This window comes from Eriocheir sinensis, chromosome 33 (genome assembly GCF_024679095.1).
Source record: "Eriocheir sinensis breed Jianghai 21 chromosome 33, ASM2467909v1, whole genome shotgun sequence".
Taxonomy (NCBI): domain Eukaryota; kingdom Metazoa; phylum Arthropoda; class Malacostraca; order Decapoda; family Varunidae; genus Eriocheir; species Eriocheir sinensis.
This window is the reverse complement of record NC_066541.1, coordinates 15,266,668-15,293,459: the sequence shown is the minus strand read 5'-3', so window position 1 is coordinate 15,293,459 and position 26,792 is coordinate 15,266,668. Positions and strand designations below refer to the sequence as shown.

Here is a 26,792-nt window from a genome sequence, read left to right as displayed (position 1 = left end):
CGCTGAGCCGCTGAGGGCGCGATGCAAGGCGTGAGTTATGGTCGCATTAGTGTAATGGCCAGTTACACAAAACATACGTGTGTTGTCAGGGTGAGTCAGGATTCATTTGCGAATAAACACTGTAATTAGATTCAACAGGTTCATCAAACCATAGGGAAATAAATCAAATTACAGGCTTTGTACCATTCACACTAATACAACGCTTTCAGCACTAAAGCACGGTGTTCACACCATGATCACACTTATAAAGTACACTTACAAAAATTACGAAACAGCCAAAAATCTATGAGTCTACACTGGATGCTTCAGGGTTCGAACAAACTCGAACGAATGATTAATTTACGGCGACACCCGCGGCGGCCGGCAAAAATAGGGCAGTGTTGGTCCAGTCGTGGGTGGCGGAGGGTGTGCTGCTCCTCTCCCCGGGCCCTGCCGCGCCTCCGTCAGCAGTGCCGGGAACGTGTCGCCGAGGAGGCTGCAGTGCATACCTGGAGGAGCCTCGGAGACTTGGCAAGTGTGACGGAGGGCCGACAGAGGGACACATGGAGAGGTGAGGGCACCGGAATAGAGGAACAACGCACTTGTATGCCCCCCCCCCCATCCCTTCTCTCCCTCTGTCACCCCATCCCTTCTCCCTCCTCACCTCCCCTCCTCCTCCTCCCTCCCCTGTATCTCCTCTCCGCCCTCATCCCCATACCTCATCTTCCTCCCTCCCCTGTATTTCCTCTTTCCCCCCGTAACTACGCTTCCCCTCTCCCACCCGCCCCGGCCCTCTTTCTCCTCCTTCCCACCGTACCTCCATTTTCTCCCTCCCTCTCCCCGTAGCTCTTCTTCCTCCTTCTCCCTCATTATTCACGACCCACCCCCTCCCATTTACCACCCAAAAAAGTTACCATGTCCCAAAAACTAAGAAATATCAAAATTACAACGCCAGTGATTCTTAACAGTAGCCAACCGCATGCCACAATGTTAAGTACAAGAAAAGCGAAAGGGCCAATAGAGTTCAGTAGTACGCCAACCAATGTCAGTCAGCAGTTCCTTTGCTTTAGATAGTGAATAATAAGTGTCAATGAATAGGAATGAATACCTGGTCTCTTTCCATCTATCTTTATATTTATCTACTTGCTCTTTCTCTCTACGTTTGTCTCTCTTTCAGTTACGTTCATATTTGTCCCTCTTATATTCTTCTCTTTTCCTTACTTGTCTTTTTCCTTACCTTTCTGCGGCCCCGATACACGTTCGTTTTAACTGTGCAAAGTCTGTCTGATCAAGCCTCGTAGTAGTCTCGAAGCACGCAGTAATCATGTATCAAAAACCTTCGTCCCTCCCATAATACAAGGCTCGGACGCGTATCTTTAAACATTAATTATTTACACACAAAAGGAGCGGCGGGGCAATTAAAGGCCTAAACTTTTAATTAGCGGTGATCAGCTGTTACGAGGAGATGAAGTTTTAATGGGGGAGAGGCTGTTATAGGGCGTAAGGGAGGAGAGAGGTAGGAGGGAAAAGCAGAGGAAAGGGGATAAAAAGGGAGAGAGGTGATCGAGTTTGAGAGGAAGGAAAGAAGGAATAGAAGTTATATTAGAGTAGCATAGTAATATGGGGAGGATAAAGCATGGAAATAGAGAGAGGGAGAGAAAAAGTAGAGGAGGGGAGATAAAAGAGGAATAGGAGAAAAGATGGAGTCTAGGGTGGGAGGAAAGGAGAGAAGTAATAGTTAGCGGGGAGGATAGAGGGGGAGCAGAGGGTAGGGAGAGAAATGTAGAGGAGGGAGATGAAAGGAGAGGAAGAGATGATTTGGGGTGAAAGGAGGGAGGGAGGAGAGTAGTATTAGTTTGTGGGGAGAATAAAGCAAGCAGACAAAGAAACAAAGAGCATAAGGGAGGGAGAGAAAAGAGAGAGAAGGTGAGATTAAAGTAAAGGAAGAGGTGGAGTTTAGGGTAAAGATAGGGAGGAGGAGGAGGAGAGAAATAATAGTTTGCGGGGAGGACAGAGGGAGAGCAGGGAAGGAAGCAGAGGAGCAGGAGGGAATGGGAGTGGGTTATGAGCGACTAGAGGGAGATTGGATGCTTAAGGTGAATAGGTTGATAGAAGAAGGGGAGGCGGAGGAGGGGAGGGAGAACAATGCGAAGGGAAAGGGGAGAGGGAAGAAGTCATTAGCCGTAGGGGAATGGGAAGAAATCTGGAAATATAAACTTACTGGAGGCTTAGTGCAAATAGTAACAATGTAATACCTATTTAATTAGTATATTATTTGCACATCACATTTCCCAAGCATTTATATCCCTAATTACTATACATTTCCATTCATTATTCATTCCGTTTCCAGTAGCATAGCAGTAAGGTAAGGTAGTGGTAGAGAGATGGTGGTCCTGGAAATAGTAGTGGTAGAGATGATGGTGATGGTGGTGGTTGTAGTAGCAGTGGTAAAAGGGAGATGGTGATGGTGGAAATAGTAGTGGTAGAGATGGTGGTGATGGTGGTGGTTGTAGTAGCAGTGGTAAAAGGGAGATGGTGATGGTGGAAATAGTAGTGGTAGAGATGATGGTGATGGTGGTGGTTGTAGTAGCAGTGGTAAAAGGGAGATGGTGACGGTGGTGGTAGAGGTGGTGGTGGTGGTGGTAACTAATATAAATAAACTCCAGTATTGTAATGATCATCATCAGCAGCAGCAGTAGTTTTACCGGCTCTAATTAGCGGTATTGAAGCCTCGCGTCCTCGCCATTGTGGGTGGAGCGTAAAGAAACCATTTTTGATAACGGTATGCAATTGTTCGTTTAATAATAATAGTAACAATAACAATATCGTATGTACATCAGGCGAACACGAGCGAAACAAAATGCAGTCGCAGGAAACTGAATATCAGCGATACGTTATGGAAGAGTGTGCATAGCGTTCGTACAGGCAGTCATGCGTTAGGTAGACGCGTAGTGCTCCGGATCGTTGTGTTTTGATTCGTTGGCTCAGAACATCCTCAGGTGGCCCTGGGAACGGCTTGTCTTGAAGGTCAGTAAGGAGGACAGACCACTGAAAACTTCCGCCCACACGCCGCCGCCCCAGTCGGCACCAGTCTGCGTTGGCTCCACTGCGGGGAGAACCTGATGGGGGAGTTCTTGAAGGTCGGGGTGGGCGGCGGCGTCGGTGGCGGCGTGGCGCTGCGGAACCAACTGTGGGAATTCTGGCGGCGCTCGCTGGGGGGGAAAAAGCGTGTGATGAGTGGCTGGCACGTGTGTGTGTGTGTGTGTGTGTGTGTGTGTGTATGAAATTCATCATGGTCTGACTACGCGATAGACTCGCGATTACTTACCAGTACCCTCAGTGACTGAGCTTGGGACTCCCAAGTGACGGATCTCTGTGAGGCAGGACATAACCCCCGACAAACACCTGACACCCTTTCCCTGCTGGGCGGGCAGGGTGCACGGATTCAAGGAGACTGTTCCTTCATCTCCAGTCCGCCCGAGAATCGAACCCGGGACCTTCCTTTTCAGGTGATAGTGCTAATAACTAAAACACAGAGATATACGTGTGTGTGGGTGTGTGCGTGAGAGAGAGAGAGAGAGAGAGAGAGAGAGAGAGAGAGAGAGAGAGAGAGAGAGAGAGAGAGAAAGAGAAAGAGAAAGAGAAAGAAAATGAGAGTCAAGTCATACTCACAGCCTGACGCCGACCTCCACCGCCAGTTCGTTGAGGTGAGTTACGAAGGCCTGGGGCAGCGAGGCCACGCTGGGCACCACCCGCCCGTCCGCCACCACGCCCAGCAGCGCCTGTCCGCGGTACGACGTGACACACACGGACAACACTGAGGAAGGGAGTAAAAAGTTACTTCATGCTGGACAACAAAGGGAAGGAGAAGCGAAAGTTTTGACAAGCGGAACAGCTGACTTTGTATGTGCGACTCAGCACCACGAAAACCAAGAATGAACTCGTCACGCGAGATGAGCGAAAATAATTCAGACTTACCCGCCCCATCACACGGTGGCCGCCAGTGGAAGAGGTTGAGCAAGTCGTGGCCCCAGAGGGTGACTGGCTTCTGCGGCCCCGCCAGGTTGGACAGGAAGACTGGATAGCGGGACGACAGTGCCCTGAAGGTGGCGCCCAGCAGGGACGCCGGCAGGAAGTACGCCACGTTCCTGATGAGCCACACGGAGGCCAGGTATCGTTCGGGGTAGCTTTGAATCTTCATGATAGACTGTCGCACCAGCCTGAGGGCGGTGGAGGCCTCGGCTGCCCCCGTCGGGAGGGCGAGGGTCACCAAGCCAGTACTGTTGACCTCCTCGCCGCGGCCCTCCGCCCACCTCTGGGAGTACACGGGCACCGTGCTGCTGACCTCCTCCGGCACGGGCAGCCCCGTCACCCGCAGGTAGTCACGCACGGCGCCAGCCGAGGCAGTCAACAGCACCTCGCCCAGAGAGGCGCCCGTGACTCCCCGCACGCCCCGCACAGTGCTCAGCGGTACCGGGTCACTCCATGCCACGGTGATCCCGCCCCGCGCCTGGCGCCCCGAGCCCCTGCGTGACAGCCGCCGCTCGTGGTGGCCCGTCCAGCCCATGAGGGGCGTGTCTCCGCGCACACAAAGCGTCTCAAGCACCAGGCGCGGCAGGGACACGAAGGCGCGTGTCATCCAGTACATCTCCACCGTCGCCTCCACCACGAGGCTGACCTCCTCGCTGGCGACTACGCGGCGCGCCAGACTCGCCGCCTCAAAGTACCACATCACCAGCCTCAGGGGCAGTCTCGCCAGCCACACCATACAGTGCCACAGCAGCCGCAGGGCGCAGAGGGCACAGCAGAAGCCCGCGCGCAGCACTGAAAACTCCCTGAGACGTTCCCTCACCACGTCCCACACACAGGCAAGACGCGTCTGCACCCTCCTCGCCAGAACGGTGGTGAGGTACACGACGGAGGTGCCCACAGGAACAGCGTCTGGCCCCATCTTGCACGACGCCTGCGCTGCTTCTTCCAGCAGGGCAAGGGCAGGAGACAAGACACCGGAAATTAGCTTTTCGCCCCGCGATGTATAGCCGACGCGCAGCCTCTCCACCACGCGGGTAACGCCTCGGACCACAGCCTCAGCGAGGCGAGCAGTGGCTGCCGGCGCGGTGAGGATGGAGAGGCCGCGCGAGCCGGGCTTCAGCCAGGGGTCGGGGTAGGCCTCCACCAGCAGGTCAGGCAGCGAGAGTGAGGACGCCAACAGGTGATGGGCTCGAGCTACCACCCACGTCTCTCCCTCGCCACTCCTTCCGTCGCACGTCGTGATGAGGGTCACCTGCCACGGCGGCAAGTCCTGCGGCAGCGGCTGACTCACAACCTCGCTCACGTACTCCTGCGGGTGGGGGAAGAAACGTTACCAGCGCATAAAGGCACCACAGCAAGGTGGAGGGTCTGTCAAACACGAGGAGCGGAGGATCGTTACCTGCATGTTCCTGGAGGTGAGGAGGCGGTTCTGGTAGTGCACGGGCGCGAGGGTCACGTGTTGGTTGATGTCGAAGGCGTCGTGCCGCAGCCACACGCTGTAACCGCCCGCCTTTCCTAGCCGCCGCTGCAGGTTGGGGTGCAGGAGTCGCCCGCCAGCATCCCGCCGCTCCACGACCTCCTCCTGCAGGGGACACGAAGCCGATGAACCCGTCTGCACCTTTTAAGCATCAGGACTTGTTGTCTCACCCCTCCACAGGTCTTGGTCCCTCCCTCCCTCCCGGTCCCCCCCCCCTCTCTCTCCCTCAGCAACCCACGTATGGCTCACCAATATTTTTCCTCTCATGTGGGCGAGGCTCGGGGCGCCGGCCAAGCTCAGCAGAAGGGTGTGCACGCCTGGGCTGCTCGCTGACTCCATGGCGCCGCGCACCGTCACCCCCGCCATGGCCTCCACGCCCTCCACCGCCCACACCGCCCACGCCCCCACCGCCGCACGCCAGCACTTGATAGCTGAAAGAATGATGAAAATATGAACCTTTGTAGTAGCAGCAATAGCAGTAGAAGTGGTAGTAGTAGTAGTAGTAGTAGTAGTAGTAGTAGTATATAGTAAAAGTCTCAGTTAATACCATGCAGTACAACCAACGTCATAGTACACACACACACACACACACACACACACACACACACACACACACACACACACTAAAAGTTATCTCCCCTCCACAGACTAACTCACCGCTGTAGACGAAGAGGAGGGCGGGCAGGAAGAAGAGGAAGCCGAGGAAGCAGGTGACTGTTGCGGCCATCTTGAGGAGGTTGAGTCGGGCCTCCACGATGCGGGCGAAGTGGACGGCTCTCACCCACGCCCGCAGCCCCCACGCCCACCGCCGCCCCGCCCCACGCAGCACAGACGCCCGCCGATACTTCCTGCAGGTGGGGTGACAGTAGTAGTAGTAGTAATAGTAGTAGTAGTGTTTTTTCTCGAAGCAAATATCCATAAGTATTTTTTTTATCCAAATTTATGTCGCATTCCTGTCTTCTGTCGGTGAGGAAGAGGAAGGGAAAGGGATGGGAGGGATGAGGATAGGAAGGGAAGGGAGGTAAGGGATGGGAGTGAAGGAAGGAGAGGGAGGAATGTGATGGAGGGAAAAGGGGAAGGAATGTGATGGGAGGGAAGGGATGGGAGGCAAAGGGAGGGGAGGGAAAGGCAGCCCCGGGGAATGAAGGGAGAAAGGGAGGGAGGGTTCCAGCCAAACATTTTCATTTATTTACTGCACTATTGTTTGTTTGTTGGCTTATGGGCGGCGTCGCTGTGTGTGTGTGTCTGTCTGTTTATCAGCGTTCGTCATCTTTACAATGCCTGAATCTTTCTTTCGGGGATAATCCTGAGCTCGCGCGTGTTTGTTTTCGTTTTATCTCCGGTATTGTGTTTCCGAAGCTAGCGCGACGCACCATTGCAACCGTTCATAGCGTAGGCCGTAAAGGGACAATGTTATCTTGATTATTTGCGCGAGACTATACAATTGAAGGTGCGCCAGCTTAAAATATCAACAAGTTAGGGAATTTAAACTACCATGGGGACAATACAGGAGTGGACATTCATTTTATCGCCATTCACTTAAATAATCAACCATTTGGGAGAAAATTCAAGAGAGTAGACCATTATTTTGCCTTTCAGTTCTTCTTATAGTGACAGAAGCAGCTCAAGGGCAAATACAAGACGAAAAACAAAGCCTGCAACAACAACAACAAAAAAAAAAGCCATGGATTCAAGAGGGCAGACCTTTATATCGTCTCTCAGTTAAGATTAAGAAGGCAACAGGTTAGAGAATTCACGTCGCTTAGGTTCGAATCCCAACCAGGCTGACAACCGACCAATGGCATCGAAGGGTGAACACGAGAGGGCCGCGACAACATGACCCACGTGATAACCTTGTGATCTTGGGACAAAAACTTCACATCTGGACAAATCTCGATGACATAGCGGACAAAAAAAACACACAAAAAAAACACTTTAGTTTACGCCAAAAGCCACTTGTCAATCCGATTACAACACACTTAACGTTCTGTCTGACCTTGGTGAGAAAAAAAAATAACGTCTGGACAGCTCTCGATGATTTAGCGCACAAAGAACACTTAATAGTTGCTACCAAAAGCCACTACTCGTCAGGTTCGAATCCCGACGAGATGGCAATCAACCAATAGTATCCAAGAGTGACATAACAAGATAGCAGCGGTGGCAACATGACCCACGTGATAACCTTGTGATCTTGGGCAAAAAAACGTCACATCTGGACGAATTTCGATGACTTAGCGGACACACACACAAAAAAAACACTTATTAGTTAACGCCGAAACCCACATCTCACTCCAATTACAGCACACCTAATGCACTGTCCGACCTTAATAACAGATCTCGATGACAGCATAAAAAGACACACTAGTTACTGCCAAAAAGCCAATCGTAGCAACTATTTAACCATAACTAGCGTCCTATCCTACCTTGTTGAACATAAATTTTCATCTGTACAACTCTCGAAGACTCAGCAGGCAAAAAACACTATATTTAACGCCAAAAGTCACTCGCCCAATGCTTTATAACTAACGTCCGGCAAAAAACGACATATATTTAACGCCAAAAGTCACTCGTTCAATGCATTATAACTAACGTCCGGGAAAAAACGCCTTATATTTAACGCCAAAACTCACTCGCCCAGTGCATTATAATTAACGCCCTGTCCAGCCATAATAAAAACGACTTAAAATAACCTAAAATATGGACAAAATTCGATAACTCATCACACAAAATCATTCTAGTTACTGCCAAAAGCCAATCGTAGCACTCATTACAACCCAACTAGCGTCCTGTCCTTTCCTAGCGAACATAACCGAGCATTTAGACAACTACCGATGGCTTAACACAGAAAACACTATAGGCCAATCGTAGCACCCACTCACTCGCCCTTGACATCACCCCTAACGCCCTGTCCCACCTCGGCGAACGTAACCTAACCTTGAGCGACCAGGTGACAAGGGACAAAGCTAGCCAGTGCACTCGCCTCGTTCATTACATCACAAACAGCGTACCGAGTGGACCTCCCCGTGGCCACTTGAGGTACTTTCCTGGCCAAGTGGTTATCATTAGTCCGTCAAGTGCGCCCTTACCAGTGTGTGTGTTTTGTGAGGTATGATCTACTTATAAAAGAGGCAATTAACCCCCTTTCACTAATTAGAAGAGGTGCTTGATGGAATATTCAGTGTGTGTGTGTGTGTGTGTGTGTGTGTGTGTGTGTGTGTGTGTGTGTCTCTCTCTCTCTCTCTCTCTCTCTCTCTCTCTCTCTCTCTCTCTCTCTCTCTCTCTCTCTCATTAGTTAGGGTGTGGATAGAAAGATACACCGTGAACTCTGCGTAGATAAAGAAAAGTCTCTGACCTTTTAATTGTTTACTTCAAAAGTCACAACAACAATTAAGATAAGTAATGTTACGCCACGTGCTCAAGGTAAATGTGTGTGTGTGTGTGTGTGTGTGTGTGTGTGTGTGTGTGTGTGTGTGTGTGTGTGTGTGTGTGTGTGTGTGTGTGTGTGTGTGTGTGTGTGTGTGTGTGTGTGTGTGTGTGTGCGCGCGCGCTCAGCCGCTCACCGATAGCAAAAAGGTCAAACGCCTGAGGAAGGAAAAGAAATAAGTTAAAAAAATATCATAATCACTGACTGCATATAATCATTTAATATTTTTTCCTGCACTCAAGTTATTGCCAAATGATAACCTTTCTATTCCTGCTTCGATAAAAAAAAAAGTGTGGAGGAACTTCACTTTAAAAATATCCACAAAAAACACATCATAATCGCTGACTTCATAAAATATAATCAACCTTTCTTTCCTGCACTTCACTAATTCCCAGATGATAACCTTTCTTTTCCCGCTAAGATACAAAAAAGTGTGTAGTGACTAATGCACGATGACCTGACGCACACCTGCCACCTGTGCTAATTAAGGTTATCCGGGTTTCCGACTTTTATGACAGGAATAAAACAAACTCGTCAGCGATGCAGATTGTTGAGTGCTGACTAAACAGACTGCCACGCGACGCCGAGTGTCTATAATCATGTCAGGCCTTGCCGTATCAGTGAGAGTCGGCACCTGTCATTTGAATCTGTCAGCAACCGGTTTTTCCTTCACCTGTAAGTCGCTTTGGCACTTATGATAACCTCGAGAGGGAGTTAAGAGGCAAGTGTGCGAGTATTGTCATTTTAATCTGTCAGCATCTATTTTTTCCTTGATCAGACATTTGCTCTGGTCATTAGAGGAACACTGGGAAGGATTTTAAAAGAAGTTTTGTGCGTGTCTGCTCATTCTAGCTATTCATTCGTCTTTTACTTAGCCAAGGTATCACTTAGGTTATTAAGGTACGTTAGGCAAGGAAAAGCGTTGAAAATATCCCTCATTTAATCCGTCAGCATCAGTTTCATCCTTAACTAAAGCATCATTTTCTATCTTTGAGTCACCTCTGCAATGAGTAAAGAGACATTCGTGAGTCGTGCTGTCGCGAGTAGACTGTAGAGTGACGGGCAGGAGGGAATGAAGAAGTATTGTTTGAGTCACATTTTCGTCTATCCGTATCCGATTTCCCCTGAACTCAAGCATCACTTTCTACCCTTGAATAACTTCGTCAGGGAATCAAGTTACATATGCATGAGCCGACGTCTTATATAAGGGTGTACAGTATGATTTGTCACATTTTAATCTATGAACATCCGATATCCCTTAACTGAATCACTCTCAACCCTTCATTAATTAACTTCGACAGGGAATTAAGATGTATATTTTTCTGTAGTATTGTTTGAGTAACATTTTTAATCAATTAGCATCCGATTTCCCTTTCACTCAATCACCGCTCGACGCTTCAGAATCTTCAGGGAATCAAGATGCATGTGAGTGAGTTTTGAGGTCGTGTCGTCAGCGTCGTGGTCGCACCGAAGCGCCAAGTCATGTCTTGCTGTGTCGTGTTTGTTTGGCCAGAGAGAGAGAGAGAGAGAGTGAGAGAGAGAGAGTGAGAGAGTGAGAGAGAGAGGAGAGAGAGAGAGAGAGAGAGAGAGAGAGAGAGAGAGAGAGAGAGAGAGAGAGAGAGAGAGAGAGAGAGAGAGAGAGAGAGAGAGAGAGAGAGAGAGAGAGAGAGAGAGAGAGAGAGAGAGAGAGAGAGAGAGAGAGAGAGAGAGAGAGAGAGAGAGAGAGAGAGAGAGAGAGAGAGAGAGCAATGATGAAAGACAGGCAAATGGTAGGAGTGGAGAGGAGAGGAAACAATGGGAAACGAAGGAGAGAGAGAGAGAGAGAGAGAGAGAGAGAGAGAGAGAGAGAGAGAGAGAGAGAGAGAGAGAGAGAGAGAGAGAGAATAATGAACACCAAGAAGAAATACGATGATAAGCAGGAGAAAACAACTTAATCGGAAAGCCAAAATGTGCACAGCAATTTTAAAAAGACGAACATCGCTCCGTAATAACAAAAAATAATAATAATATGCTGTATCTGTCACGTTGTTTGATATTGATTTAACTTTCCTCACATTTATCATTTATTTTTTGTATTAACATTTATTTGGTCAAGTACACTAATACACACACTACTGAGGATGACGCAAGAAAGCACAAGTGTTTCTTTATTTTCTACACGTCTTTGTCATTTTCCTGTTTTTATCTACGCCGTTGGGCTAAATAAAACTTGCAACTGTTACAAAGATTCGAAGTGAGCATCAGAAACTAGTTATCTCGCAACACACTTGACAGCATCAGTTAAGCTTCCAAAACAGGGAGATGACGCAACCCAACCACCGCGATAATGCAGGTGGCGATGATAGAGAGAGAGAGAGAGAGAGAGAGAGAGAGAGAGAGAGAGAGAGAGAGAGAGAGAGAGAGAGAGAGTGCAATGATGAAAGGCAGGCAAATGGTATGTATAGGAGGGGAGAGGAAAGGAAACATTGGGAAACGAAGAAGAAAACGAGAAGAGAAAACAAAATAAAACAGGATAAGAGAAAACACAAGAGGAATTTAAAGACAGAAAAGGAGAGGGAGAGGAGAGAAAATGAGAGATGCGAGGAGATAGGAGAGAAGATAAAACATACAAGAGGACAAGAAATAAAAAGTGGTGGTGGTGGTGGACAGTGAACCTAAGGAAGCAGGAAAAGGAAAAAGAAAAGTGGTGATTAAAAGATTTTGCTCACACGCATCTGTTCATCTTACCGGAGTCAGTATACATTTCCAAGCCTATAGTTTACTCCCTTCATTCAGCTTGACGGAATATATGAGTCTATCACGTATAACCCTTCAAAGAAAACTAAAGTGACTGGAGAAAACGTTACTATTCATGGGCTAACTAAACTAAAACCATGATGACACTAAAGGCGCAAGAGGGGCTTATAACTTTACTGGGGCCGTGTTTAGGATGCATTGGGGGTGTGAACAAAGCCTCCCCCCTTCACGCAGTAGCATAAGGTCAAAAGCAGCGTCCACACAAGGCCTCGTGAGCCATGCATAGGGAGCCAGTAGCTTTATATATAGGCAATAATTATACGACTCCGTTTTCCTCAGCAAATTATATAATGCATTGATAGACATCCTCGTGTAGTTCTGAACCAGTGCCACTTTTTTTTTAAGCTGAGAGTGAAGCTTCATTTTCCGCTGCGTCTTTAGTAGTAGTAGTAGTAGTAGTAGTAGTAGTAGTAGTAGTAAATAATTCGCTTAAGTTAACTGACCTATTATTCAACGCCAGCGAACTCGGGCGACGTGATAACACAGTGACCTAGTAGTAGTATCCTTGACCTTTTGATCCATAGGCAAGACGTGGCATGGATAATTTTTTTTTTATTTTTATTATTATCATTATTTAATTCATCTTTTTTTTGTGTGTGTGTGTGTGTGTGGCCACGATCAACAGTCCATTGCTGGTCATTATGTCTGCCATCAATCATTCATTCTTGTCACTTTATCGCATTCACTGATAACACGCTCCGTGGAAAGGACTGGGCGAGGCGGACGGGAGGGATAAGGGACTGCATGCGGGTGAGGAGGGGGGGAGGGATTAAGGTGAAAGGAAGAGGAGCAAGAGGAGAGGAAGGACTGTGAGGGAAGGATTAGGAGGAGGAGGAATCTGAAGGAAGGATTAACTGTAGGAAAACTCTGCAGCAAGGACATAGGGCGTAGGATAAAGGACGTATCTTCAAACTTCATTTCATCGTTGTGCATCTCGAAATGGTAACAGTAATAGAACATAAGAACAATTAAGCGAAAATATACTGGGACAAAGATATTAGGAAAATCGAACACACACACACGAGGCCTGGGACTGATAAGGAGACAGATAACAAGTGCAGATTAACCCAAAGTGGAGAATCTAAGTGACCAACGAATAACACTTGAGAAATTTGCTCGGAAAGTCGCCATTACGACTATCAAGGGAAAACGTAATCAATCGTATTTGTTGATTTATTTTCTTTCCTTGTTAGGGGTGATAGTTGTACTTATAATTTCTATGCCGTGGAATAACTTACGCAGCATCAAGGCTATAAACTCATCTATCAGTTATATCTACCCCACCCGAAATTGCCTTCCGTTTTGGCCTCTCGTTCTTTTCCATTCCTTCCAGCAGCGGCTATCGGACTTTTGATGTTATGTATTGCCCTTAAACGGCCTCCCTTGCTGTAAAAAATATAACAACTTTTCAAGGCTCGTAAGATTAATACTAGTAATACGTCCGCGCCACAAACACCACTACCCTCATTTCGTAGTTCATTCACCCATTCAAAGTGACGTCCATCCCGTTTCGTGCCCAGAGTGCCGAGATCCGCTACATTATCTACATACCCACCGAGGCGCTGGCACTGTGGACGCCAAGGGCCAAGTCCACCTCTACACGTTTATCAGCGGCAGGGGGTCCAAACGTAACACCAAGAGATTATTTGTCTGACTGAACACTAAACAGAGGCAGCAGGAAGGAGAGAGAGATAGAGAGGCCGAATATGCTCCATTTTGTTAAGGTCATGACTCCCTTTTCCCTGCGTGTTTCTCTTATAGAAACCAGTGCAACTCTCTTCTCATCAACAGAGGTGGTAGACAGGAGATAGAGGTTGAATATGCTTCTCCAATGAACCCTATACTTGAGATGTCACTGGCTCCACCCTTAACAAAGCAATATATCTCGCCCTTCTCACAGCATCCCTTCCTCCTTGCTAGCTTTGTGGTTTTACTCTCCCCTTCCTCTCCCTCGCATTTCTCCCTGCATCCCTTCTCCTTTACCAGCTTTATGATGTAGCACTCCCTCTCCTCCCCCTCACATGACAGAAAGCATTGTAACTCTTCCTTCCTCTCCATCGCATGCATCCTCCCGACCTTCTCCAAGCACCCCTTCCTCTTTGCTAGCTTTGTGATGTAACTCTACGCTTCCTCACCCTGCATACATCCTAGAGGCATTATGCGTAACCCTTTTAGCGGAAATGAATGCGACTCTCTTCCCTCTTCCCGTGTGCGTTCAGAAGCGGATGTAGCTCACCGACTGTCCCTAGGCGATCAGTTGTATATTCTGTTGTCTTTTGAAACTCTGTCCTGCATGTCTCTGTTGTCTTTTGAAACTCTGTCCTGCATGTCTCTGTTGTCTTTTGAAACTCTGTCCTGCATGTCTCTGTTGTCTTTTGAAACTCTGTCCTGCATGTCTCTCTCGCCCATGCACTCCCTTCCACCCTCCCTCATTCATACATCCTCTATTCCTCTACCGCTTCCTCCTCACCATCAGCCTCCCTCTTGACCTTACTCTTACTCCATAAACTACTACTGTCGATCTCCCTTCTCTGCCCAAGTACACTCCCATGCACTTACGCTGGTTCATACATCCTCCATTCCTTTCCCACTTCCTCCTCAGCCTGTCTCTTGGTCTCCCCCCCCCTCCCCTTTCCTTACTCTACAAGCTACTGCCGCTCTCCCTTCTCTCCCCACGTACACTGCCACTTACCCTCATTCATACATCCTCTTCCCTCTCCTCACTCTCCCTTGTCCTCTCATCAGCCTGCACTGCACACCACTCTACGCTCACACGCACCATGCAGTCCACTCGCCCCAGCATCTAAACTCTCCCTTCTCTCTCTCTCTCTCCACCCTCTCACCGTAAGAAGCAATGTAAGCAGACTTATTGGGAAGGGCAGCCAAGTAACTAACAGGTAACATAAGTAAAATAATGCAATAACTAAAACGGCGTGCATGGTAGGGCATAAGTTTGAGGTAGGTAGCAAAGGCAGGTAGGGTAATTGGCAGGTCACTCAGGTGGATTATAGGTAGGTAATTGCTTTCAACTTACACAACATTATACATGGCGGTGGCCTCAGCTGCAGATGTCTCGTGTCTCCTCTTCTTCCTCACCTTCCCGTCCTCGCCCACTCACCATCACCACCCCACTCACGCTCAGCAGGAGACAATGACACTATACGGCTTTCCCTGCTTCCGCTCCTTTTTTTTTTTTCTTCCCGTTCTTCCACTTCCTAACTCACCTGGATTCAGAATTTACCTGGACACACTTTCCAAAACTTTCTAATAATTGCACTGCTTCTTTAATACAAATTTCTACGTCACTTTATGCGGTATAGTCAATTCAGTCGGGAGATTCACTTAGTTTCTTCTTTTGTTTTTCAGCGTGTAAAGTCACTCTTCTCCGCCGAGTCGTGAGGGTGTGGGAGAGTGGGCGACCCGCGTTCTGGCGTGTCCCGATGTGGAGTGAGAGAGCACTGAGCAGAGGTGAGTGTGTGTGTGTCAGTGAGGCTGGGTGCGTGGTGGGAGGTGAGGGTGGTGGTGGCTGGGGAGGTGAGATGGTGGATTGGGTGGTGAGGTGAGGTGGTGGGATGGGAGGGTGGTGCGCTCTCTCCCTCAATCAGTTGTAACTCTGCCCCTCCCTCTCCTCCTCCCTCTCCCTGCTTACAATCATGTCCCCCTCTTCCTTATCCTATAGTTCCCCCCTCTTCATTATTCCCCCTAAGCCCCTTCCCTCTCCCCCTTGGTCCCATATTGCACCCAGCCTCTCAATTACCTTCCCGTGTAACCTCACCACCTGTCCCCCTCCAATGTCACTTCACCCCCGCACTCAATTACCTTCCCACGTGACCTTACTACCCCAGTTCTCCTCACTCTATCCCTCCCACCTCACCCTGCCTCCCTTACTCACTATCAGCACCACCACCTTGCGCCCCTTCTTCCTCCCTCTCTCACCCTCAGAACGTCTTCTATCTCTACCACCACACAGTTTTTTTTCTTAGATAATAGTGAGACAACGATAATTAAAGGCTTTCAGGTGTGTATACGTGTCGCCCTGCCGTGTCAAGTACTTGCGCGCTACGTGGAGGAACCTGAGTGGCCGGGCGGAGTCCCACAAGGCGGCGGTTTGGTTACCTAAATGGCGTTATCTTTCACTTCGAGGCCCCGCAGACGCGGCGAGGTCACTGAACAGCCTTGAGAGCCTTGAAGAGTTATAGTAATAATAATAATGCCAATTTTTAGATGAGTTGTTTCCTCATTCGTGGTATGCTTACTGGATTCTTCGTTTTTGCTGGAGTAGCCTTCCTTTGTCTGTAGCTGCTCCTTCCTCCAACGCCTCCTATTAATCATGTTCAACGGGATTCCTCTAATTTTCTTTGAGCTTTGTTATTCCTTTGCCTTACTGTCTTGTTGTATATATAAAGAAAAGTTTGACCGTATTTACTCATGCATTACGTGAATAACTTCTGCTTACTTAGATATAACATGACCATCTCCAAACAGTTGTAAGATCAGGTAATGAATTTTAGCAGACCAGGTGACTTTCGACTTTGTCCACTGCATGTAATTATCTCGCCTCCCGACGCCTAAATGAACTATGCAGGGAGTGAAAGTACGTAATTTAGATGCAACACGGGTCTTTCTTTCCCAGCCGGGTGTTCGTCGGCAGAGTTTGGCAAGTTTTGAATATGCAGCAGAAAACTTTGGGGAAGATGAACTAACTTGTCGCCTCTTTACAGACCCAGGAAGACCTTCAATCACACGTCGAGGAAAAGCTACACAAGATGAACGCTTCCCTCCTTCACCCACCCACCCGGCACAGACAGTCGACGGAGCGGCAGCAGGAGGAACAGGTCTTTGGAATCATCTCCGGGGCACAAGCTCCCCACATAGCTGAGTTATTATTTGTGCCCGAGTGCTACTACTTAGGATTATTTTTTATTCTGCTCTCTGCATACAGTAATGTAATATATAAACTCATTTCCAGTGATAAGAAAGTGGAAAGTTTTCAAAGTTAGGAAAAGGTCTATAAATTATTCGCAAGTGATTTACACTTAGTCGAAAATACTTCAAAGACACTCCCGATAAAAACTAGAGGCATATTTTTCTTAAATTAAACTAGAAGAGTGTCCCCAATATATTTGTTGAACAACCTTTCACAGTAATAAACAGTTAGCTCGCAAAGAATCCGCGGTTCCGGGTTCTCAAATACCGCTTATCACTAAATTACATGCGTTATCAAGAAGGCTAATGTGTTCTTAATGGACCGTATTGGCAAGCTGTACTTTCCTCCGAGAGACACGGTCGTGATGCCGCCTTCGCTCGAAGTCGATGATTATTTTTTTTTCCATGTCAAATTGTAGTGTCAGGAAATTGGGTAGAAGTAAAGTGTGTGCAGTCGTTGGCTCGGGGCGGTGGCGGACACAAGGCCTTGTATCCTGGAGGCAGACGCAGATGCACTCCAGTAACATAACTTGAGTTCTATGGAAAGTACTGCTTTGACAGTTCACCGAGTGACCACGCGTGGCGCTGCCTGTATAGCCAGTACGGTCCATTGGTGTTCTTGCTTCTTTCAGACAGTTCGCTCTGGACCGGTGCGGTCTCAACCCGCCAAACAGGACGTGGAAACCTAAAGGTCAGGGAAACTCCAGATGTATCTGTTGAGGAGAGAGGGAGAGGTTTATCAATGCTGGATATATTATTACTGTAAGAACTTCCCATATTATTAAGTAAGCTGTGGACAATATCTCTGGCAGACAAAATAAGTCTGAGGGATCGTCTTCGTAGTTTCCATTAAAACCAAATATTTTTTTCGGAGACTCTTCGAGGTATTATGGACTTAGTGCAGTTTTTAGAGCCTGTAAATGGATGTATTATGCACTTTTGGCAGCCATTTTATTTCTGCATATAATGCTTTATTGGAGTGACCATTAATTATAAGATTAAATGAAGTAAAAGATGAAAAATATTAACTACGAACATCTACTTCTCGGGAACTTTTACTGGTTGCCGAGGTGGGAAGAACATGTCTTTTATAATATTCTTCGAAACGAAATTTACTTCAGTATGAATAATCTTTAACAATTGAACTGACAGCAATCATTAGAACCTTTTACCGCATCTTAACGTGAAAAAAGACTGATGATTTTCTTTAAAATCATTTTTGAACAATTCATATACGTATACGAAAAAATTCCAGTCCATTAATAAATCCCTTTTGTCTTCAGAACTGGCAATCATGAATTTCTGCGCCCATCTCTCCTTTTGTTCTCACAAACAAGATCTGCACGGTAAATTACTTGAAAATATACTTGAGGAGAAGTGAAATCATGAAGGCCAGCTCTGGAGAACGAAGCATTACTATAGACAGTGGAATAACATTCGCAACCATTTATAATCAACGACGAATCGATGAACGTCTCACCTTCTTGACCCTCCTCCTCAAGGGTGGATCAGCAGCTCAGGAGTCTTGGTTCCAAAAAGCTTCTGGATGGTGGCTGGGGTGTTCCGCTTCCTCACTCACCATTGGATGCTCTTCCTCTGCAGTCCACAGTCCTAATCGGTACCTCAAAACGCCTGTTTGAAACGCCGCTCGTAGACTTTGCTGGGATTGTCATGGAGTGCTTTGTGATCCTAGTGATAGTTATACACGCCTTCTGCTCTATGATCAGGAGAAAACACCCAAGAGAACCCAGTTAATCTTCTCTGAAAGCCCGATAGGCTACGGACCCAAGGTGATGCGAATGGCTGTTCGGGTGCGTCGTTGCTTCTGGATGTTGTCCCTGTAGGTGTGAATTTGAAGTCAGTAAACCTTTAACGAAATAACTGGATATTCTTCAACATATGAATATTAAAGCCATATCAATGCAGGATTGGCTGATAAAACTGCACACTGAATTACCATCAGACTGCATACATATACAACAAAATGAGAATTACTATTATCATTATTATTATTATTATTGAGGTTCATGAGAGAGCATCAAGGAAAAATAAATGATATAGACCCCGAAAATAAATTAATTCTTCGTTTTCTTATAATTCAATAACTGCACATACATAGGACGAGAGAGAGAGAGAGAGAGGAATATTTGAGTTAGCTCTCAACTCGGTCAAAGAAAATGGTCCCAACTGAATATTTTTATGGGAGACGCATCTGCTTTCCTCAAGGGCCGGAGATAAAACAAAACGAGAAGTGAAGTGCACAAGAGAAAGAAGGAAAAAGAAAAGTAAATTGAAAGTGATAAAAGGAAAATGAAAAGTAAGAAATTAATAAAAATGAAAATGAAGACGAAAGAAAAATAAAAGAATGAAAATGGAATGAGAGAGAGAGAGAGAGAGAGAGAGAGAGAGAGAGAGAGAGAGAGAGAGAGAGAGAGAGAATTAAGAAGTCACAAAATAAAATGGAAACGTAAAAAAGAGCTTAATATTCCTGACTAAACGAAAAATATGATAAAAGAAGACAAAATAAAAAAATAAAGCTCAAAAACCCATAAAATACAAGGGACTATAAAAAAGCACTTAATATTCTCGACTAAACGAAAAAAAAAGCTAAACGAAGACTAATATACAGAAAAAATTATACACAATGAGGTCAACGAGCAAAGAGCATTCTCCTTTCCCGGCGTTTTTTGTCCCTCCAACAACTGGCGGCGCGGGGCTCGTAATTCAATTTATTCATTTGGTGGCGACGGGTGAGGGAGCGGCGCCCCCCTAATGGTGAAAAGGGGGCGTGTCGAGGAGGAGGAGGAGGAGGAGGGCCAAAAAACAGAAGGAAGAGAGAGGGAGGGAGTAGAGGAAGGAGTAGACGCCATGTGGTGTCGGAGGAACAAAAAGAAAAAAAAAGTAAGATTTGGAGGAATATAGAAAGAAAGGAATTAAGATGAAAATGATGATGCGGAGGAGGAAGAAGAAGAAGAGGAGGAGGAAGAGGGGGGGAGGGGGGGAGGAGAGAGTAGAGGAAGGAGTAGATGCCATGTGTTGTCGGAGGTACAAAAAAAAAAAGTAAGATTTGGAGGAATATAGGAAGAAAAGAATTAAGATGAAAATGACGATGATAAGGAGGAGGAAGAGGAGGGGTGCCAAAAAACAGAAGGAAGAGGAGAGGGGGTAGAGGAAGAAGGAGTAGATGTGGTGTCGGAGGAAAAAAATGAAGGAAGATTGCGAGGAATAGGGTTAAAAAAGAAATATGATGATGATGAAGAGGAGGAGGAGGAGGAGGAAGAGGAAGAGGACAAAGGATAAGCAACAAAATCAAACAAAAGTAAGATTAAAAGGAAAATAATAAGTAGTAAATTGTTGTTGATGATGAGGAGGAGGAAGAGGAGGAATGATAAGCAGAAGCAGGATTAAGGAGATAAGGATAAGGATGATTAGGATTAGGAGGAGGAAGAGGAGGAGGAGGAGAAACGCAAATAGCATGATTAGGAGAAACAGGAAGAGGAGGGTAGTAGAGGAGGAGGCGGCGGCGGATAATGTGTTTACTGCGCGCCTGTCTGTCAGTTAGGTCGTATCGTTGCACGGCCTCGTTAACCGCGACTAACGAAGCGTAACGAATGACGCGATGCCTCTTAACGATATGCAGATTAAACGTTTTTGAATTTGCGAAACGTGTATGACTCACTCACTCACTCACTCACTCCTCCTGTGTGTGTGTGTGTGTGTGTGTGTGTGTGTGTGTGTGTGTGTGTGTGTGTGTGTGTGTGTGTGTGTGTGTGTGTGTGTGTGTGTGTGTGTGTGTGTGTGTGTGTGTGTGTGTGTGTGTGTGTGTGTGTGTGTGTGTGTGTGTGTGTTGTGTGTGTGTGTGTGTGTGTGTGTGTGTGTGTGTTGTGTGTGTGTGTGTGTGTGTGTGTGTGTGTGTGTGTGTGTGTGTGTGTGTGTGTGTGTGTGTGTGTGTGTGTGTGTGTGTGTGTGTGTGTGTGTGTGTGTGTGTGTGTGTGTGTGTGTGTGTGTGTTTAAATTATTTCTGCGGCCATTTGCATGCCTAGTTCGGTGGAGGTACTTGAAGAAGAGGAGGAGGAGAAGGAAGAGGAGGAGGAGGAGAAAGAGGAAATGGAGGAAAAGGAGAAGAAACAGAGGGAGAAGGAAAATGTAAAGAGTAAAACAGAGAAAAAAGAAAAGATGAAGCCCAAAACAACGAGACGAAGAAAAATCACGAAGAGGGAACGGAAATAAAGACAAGAGGAGAATAAAAGGAAACGTAGGAGGAGGAGGAGGAGGAAGAATAAGAGGAAGGACGTGTCGATAAAGGCTGAGGAGGTCACATCAAGACGCCGCGAGGTGGAAGGGAGACCTGCATGCTAAGAACCTCTCCCTCCCTCTCTCCCTTCCTCCCTCTCCTCCATCCAACACAACCACTTATGACTTCCTCCCCTCCTTCTCGTCCTCCTCCTCCACCTCTGCCTCTTCCACCTGCTCCCTGATCCTCTTTCACCTGAACCCCCCCCCCCCCTCCTCCTCCTCCTCCTGTCGAAGTCACCCGTGCAAACATCTCATTACGGAAGGCTAAAGCAAGACGGAGGAGAGACGGAAGCAGCCGGAAGGTACGAATGAGGGGGCGCAGAAAACATGGGAGAAGGAAAACGAAAATAATAATACGGGGGGGACTAAAAAAGGTTGATGAATGAGGGAGGAAAGCGAATGAAGGAGGAGGTGGAGGGGAGGATGCGAAGACCGGGACGAAGAAGAAGAGGAAGAAAAGAACGGTAGCAAATATACAGTGAGAAGGGATAAAAGGAAAGAATAATTACGAAGGGAACGAGGGAGAAAAAAGAAAAAAGAAAACTAGGTAAAGAAGGGGAATGCGAAGACCAAGAAGAGGAAGAAGAAGAAAATAACGATGACAAACTTGAAGAAGAAACAGAAAAGAAATAAAATGGGAAAAAGTAAAGATGAAAGGGAAGAGAGGAAAATAAAAAAGAAAGTAGGTAAAGAAGGGGAATGCGAAGACAAAGACGAAGAAGAGGAAGAGGAATAATAGAACGATTACAAACATACAGAATGAAAAAATAAAAATAAAAATAGAGGAAAATATGGATGCAGGGGAAGAGAAATAAACTGATTAAATGTAATAACCTAACCATCACCAGAAGCCCAGTTGATGACGTGCAAAAAAAAAAGTCAAATTCTCGTTCTTTTTATCTTTTCCCGGAACAGCTTTTAACTTTTTTTTTTGATGATATTTTTTGTTTTGCCCTTGAGCTGCCTCCCTTGATGTAAAAAAAAAACGAACCCCCCCCCCCCCCCTCGCAAATGAACATGAAAACAAGACATTCACGAACCTGTCACACCTGATATTAAGGCTTATTTGATGCTTAATAGCCCTTCAACATAATACTTTGCCCTTTAAAATTAGTTGAGGATCTGTTTGAATTTGCTGAACCTTCGACTATTTACTTCTCCGTGTCTGTCTATTCTGTGTCCGTCCGTCTGTCTATTTGTCTGTCTATCTGTCCATCAATGTCTGTCTGTTAGTCTGTTTAATTAATCCTGTTTACGTCCGTGTCACGCATTGCATCTGTGAATCAAGGTGTGTGTGTGTGTGTGTGTGTTGTGTGTGGGAGTATGTGTGTATGTGGGGGGGGGTGAGTGGGAGTGTGTGTGGGGGTGAGGGGGGGGTGAGTGGGAATGTGTGTGTGTGTGTGTGTGTGTTGCGGCCATGTTGCTAATCCCTCTCCTCACTCTCCTCCGTCGTTTTCCTTCCTCCTCCTTTCTCTCCTCCTCTGACACTCCTCTCTCTGTCCTTCCTCCTCCGTGACCTCTTGCCTCTTCCTTCTCTTCCTCTTCTTCCCTATTCCTTTTTTTCCTTCCATGCCATTGTGCCTTACTTCTTTCCTTCCCTTTTCCTCTCTCTCTTCCCTCCCTCTCCTTCAATTTTTCCTTCTCCATATCTTTCATTAATCTCCACTCTATTTACCTACCTCCTATACCTTTTTTTCTCTCCATCTTTTCATTCCCTTTCCTTCATCTCTTCCCTTCCTCTCCTTCAATTTTCTCTCTCCCCTTCTACCATTTATCACATTCTATTTACCTACCTCCATTCTGCATACCTTTAAACTCTCCTCCATGCCCTCTTATACTCCCCGACTCTTCCGTTCTCTCTTCTCCCACTCTCTACTTACGTCTTCCTCCATCCCTCTCACCCATCATTCCTCTCCCTTTCTTCCATCCTTTCCCTCGATCCCAATCTTTCCTTTCCTCTCCCTCCCTAACTCTTTCACCCTTTCCCTTCCTCTTCCATCCTTCCATCCATTCTCCCTCCCTCTTCCTCACCCCCACCCTCTCCCAACGTCTCCCTTTTGATCTATCCCACCTATTCTTCCCTCTCCCCTCCCTCCCTCTCTCCCTCACACTCACACTCTCACCCTCCCTCCCTTCCCTCTTCCTCCCTCCACTGTGTCTCTCCCTCTCTCCCTAATCTTCAGTTCACTCTCTCCCTCACTCTTCCACCCTCCCTCCCTCTTTCACCCTCTCCCCCTCTCCTCGCGTTCCTTCACGCTGCACCACTCCTTCTAACTCACCCTGAATAGAGCCTGAGTGTTCCTGATGAGGTTATGGAGACTTAATGCGCCGCTGGTGATGATGGTGAATAGAAACCCAACCAACACCACCTCCCTTATGACCTCCCCCCCCCCCACGACCCCCCTTCACAAGCCCCCTTATCACCCCTCCTCCTCGACCCCCTTCATTGTACCCTCTAACCTTCAACATCTACCCCCCCCCCCCACGGCAGTCTTATTTAACTCATTCCTTTCAGATAATTTGCTCCCCTTATGGTCTCGGTCTCTCTATGTCTCTTTCTCGTTCTCTCGTTATTCGTTCTCTCTCTCTCTCGCTCTCTCGCTCTCTCGCTCTCTCGCTCTCTCGCTCACTTTGAAACTTACCCTCCCTCCCTTCCACCATGGTTTCCCTCCCTCCATCTCTCCCTCCCTCAGCTCCTCTCTCTATCACCTCTTCACCTTCTCCTCCTTCTGTACCAACTCTCTCCCCCTCCTCCTCCTCCTCCTACCCCTCCTTACCTTTTCTCTCCTCCTCCTCCTCCTCTTCTCCTCACAAATCCTGTCACCCTAATACCCTGTTTTCCCTTACTTTCTCCTCCCTTACACAACTCCGCTTCTCCCTATCCTCCTCTGTTACCCTTTCCAGCCCCCCTCAGTGATCCCAAACGCCCCTTCAGCCCTCCTCTCGTCCCTGCCAAGCCTCCCTGCCAAGCGTCCCCGTGTGAACAGCCCTGCATACTGATGAGGTCTGGGTGTGACAGAAACGGGGGGGGGATGACACCACTCTCTCTCTCTCTCTCTCTCTCTCTCTCTCTCTCTCTCTCTCTCTCTCTCTCTCTCTCTCTCTCTCTCTCTTCTCTCTCTCGCATATATTTTTACATTTGTCTAATTGCGATTTTTTTTTACAATACGAGGGGAGAGAAATGAGGGAGGGTGGAGGGAGGGACAAGAGGGGGAGGGGAAAGGGAGGGAAAATGGGGGGGAGGCAAAATGGGGGGTGGAGAGAAAAGGAGGGAGGGAGGAAAGGGGATAAAGAGGGGTTAGAGAGGGAGGGAAAGAGGGGTAAAGGGATGAGGGAGAGGTGAGGGAGGAGTGTGTGTGAGCGTGCGTGTGTGTGTGTGTGTGTGTGTGTGTGTGTGTGTGTGTGTGTGTGTGTGTGTGTGTGTGTACCTGCTAGTTACGACGCAGCATCCAGGAGCATCATCATCATCGTCATCATCTGCTCATTATCTGCTTAGCCTCGTCCTGCTTCACCTGCTTCCCGGCGTACCTGGAACAAGACGGAACACGTGAATAATGATAATAATAATGACGATAATGATAATAATAGTAATAGTAATAGGAGTAAGAATAATATCAAAAGGAAATAGCTAATACAGTGAAAAGGTGGTGGTGGATTCGAAGGAGAAAGCACAATGAAAGAGAAGAGTGAGAAGAGAGAAAGAAGGATTGATCGAAGGTGACCCACGCATCATTCAAGGCCTGCAAGGAATACACCGAAGCCTGACTCCTATTCCACCGTCCTTCCTTCCTTCCTCTTTATTCCATCTCTCCTTCATCACATCTTTCTTTCATTCTATCTTTCCGTCCTTCCTACCCTTTTCTTTTCCTCTCCAATTTTCCTGACCTCTTGAACCGTCTAATTTTCTGCCTACAATTCCAACCTTTCCTCTTTTTCTTCATTCATGCACTCCTTCCTACGCCTCTCCCTCCTTTACCTTTCCTTCCTTCCTATCCTTTTCCTTTCCTTTCCCTTTTTCTCATCTTCTTGAACTCTCCATTTCTCTACTTAAAATTCCTCCCTGCCTTCCTTTTATAAGCCTTCCAATACGTCCCATCTTCCTTCTTTCCTTTCTCCCTCTTCTCCCTTTCCTTCATAATCCTTTGCCTTCTCCTCCCTCCCTTCCTTCCTTCCTTCCTTCCTCTCTTCCTCCTTCCTTCCTTCGTCCTGCCTCCTGCACGCCCTGGCTCACACGACCTCTATTAGTCTTCCTCCCGCTTCCTTATCCTCTCAACCACTAATTCTCTCTCTCTCTCTCTCTCTCTCTCTCTCTCTCTCTCTCTCTCTCTCTCTCTCTCTCTCTCTCTCTCTCTCTCTCTCTCTCTCTCTCTCTCTCTCTCTCTCTCTCTCTCTCTCTCTCTCTCTCTCTCTCTCTCTCTCTCTACTCCTTCCTTTCTCTTCCCTTCTTTATCACCTATTTTCCCTCCCTCCTTTACCTTCGTCTTTTCCTATTCCTCTTTCACTTTCCTTTTAAGTTTCCTTTAATTTCCTTTCTCCTTCCTTTTCCTCCTCCTCCTCTTCTTCCTCTTTCCTCCCAATGCCCCTCACATCCCCTCTCGCCGTAATCTGCCAACCACCCTCTCCCCCCCCTCTCCCCACCCCCTTCCCCCTTTCCTCCCCTCTCTCTCCCCCCCTTTAAGAGAGGCTTCGGTACCACTCTCACGTCTGCTTCACTTAGAGATTCGGACTACACACGTTCTTTGGTTGACTTTATATTGCTTCGTTTCGTTTCGTTTCACTTTTTCGTCTTTTTCGTCGTCGTTTTCTTGTCTTTTTAATTTTTGGGGGGCTGTTTCGTTTGATTGTTTTAGTTAAGTAGTTTTGTTATGTTTGTTTTGGTGTGTGTTTTTTAGTTTGTTTGGGATTGATTTTGTGGTGTTTTCAGGCTTTTTTTGTGTTTGTGTGTGTGTGTGTGTGTGTGTGTGTGTGTGTGTGTGTGTGTGTGTGTGTGTGTGTGTGTGTGTGTGTGTGTGTGTGTGAGTCTGAACACGTACATGATCGCCTCTCGAGCCAAAATCTCTTTCCCTCCCCCTTTCCTTTTCTCCTTTCTTCCTCCTCTTTCCTCGTTTTCCCATTTTCCTCTCCTTTTCCACCCCCCCTTCCTTCTCTCCCTCCTCCCTCTCCTCACTTTCCTCCTTGTTTTCCCTTTTACCTCTTTTGCCTCCACCTAATCACCATCATCACCATTACCACCAATACACCATCAACTACTCAACTCCAATCCCTTTTCAGTCCCCTTAACCCCACCTTCCCTTTTTTTTCCCTTTCCGCGGCCTTTCCACAGTCTACGTCAGTGTTTCTTCCTTTTCTTTGTTTCCAGCTCCACCGCGAGGCTCCGAGCACTATTTCCCCGACGCGTCATCTCCTGGCCCCCGTCCCTCGCGCTCCGTCACTCACACTGTCAATCACCACCGCCGCTGTTGTGAGGCTGACAGGCTGACACGGATTTTCACCTCTCTCTGTGTTCCTCCTTTCCTTCTCATCTTTCTCTCGCCTGACCTATCTCTCTCTTCTTCACTCGTCCTTCAGTCAGTCTCTTTCCTCTTCCTCTTGTCTCCTATCTTTATCTTACCTGACCTATCTATCTCTCCTCCATCCATCCCTTACTCACTCTCTCTCTTTCCTTTTCCTCTTGTCTCCTTCCTCTTCTCCCCCCCTAGTTATTCTCCTCCTTTGTCGCCACCATAGGAAAGAAGAAGAGAGGAAGAGAGATAGATGTCCACGGGTGATATTTCCTTCCTTTTCTTCATCAATATGTTTTAGTTGACTTTCTTTTGTGCTCTTGACATTTATCTTGTTTTCCCCTTTACTTTTTACCTTCCT

At 47.2% G+C, this 26,792-nt stretch overlaps 1 protein-coding gene and 2 long non-coding RNA genes across 4 annotated transcripts in view; 1 reads left to right on the top strand and 2 right to left on the bottom strand.

The window, feature by feature from the left end:
* Window positions 1–386: 386 nt before the first annotated feature.
* On the top strand, window positions 387–18,090 carry LOC127006783 (uncharacterized). Its single transcript, XR_007759758.1, has 5 exons — window positions 387–550; window positions 6,136–6,342; window positions 15,075–15,176; window positions 16,430–17,325; window positions 17,918–18,090. It is a non-coding gene; the product is annotated as an uncharacterized LOC127006783 (long non-coding RNA).
* LOC127006781 (uncharacterized) lies at window positions 2,765–15,155 on the bottom strand. Its single transcript, XM_050877098.1, has 7 exons — window positions 14,743–15,155; window positions 6,146–6,336; window positions 5,738–5,919; window positions 5,411–5,593; window positions 3,958–5,320; window positions 3,652–3,796; window positions 2,765–3,191 (listed from the first exon to the last, which is right to left on the bottom strand). The coding sequence occupies exons 1-7, from the start codon at window positions 14,754–14,756 to the stop codon at window positions 3,008–3,010; spliced, it is 2,262 nt and encodes a 753-aa protein (XP_050733055.1). The 5' UTR covers window positions 14,757–15,155; the 3' UTR covers window positions 2,765–3,007.
* A 317-nt stretch (window positions 18,091–18,407) lies between the features above and the next one.
* The window catches only part of LOC127006782 (uncharacterized), a 135,224-nt gene continuing 126,839 nt past the window's right edge, over window positions 18,408–26,792 (bottom strand). For both annotated transcript variants that reach the window (XR_007759757.1, XR_007759756.1), the window contains exons 4-5: window positions 24,359–24,458; window positions 18,408–18,472 (exon numbers count right to left, since the gene is read on the bottom strand). This is a non-coding gene — a long non-coding RNA (uncharacterized LOC127006782). The remainder of the gene's footprint in view (window positions 18,473–24,358; window positions 24,459–26,792) is intronic.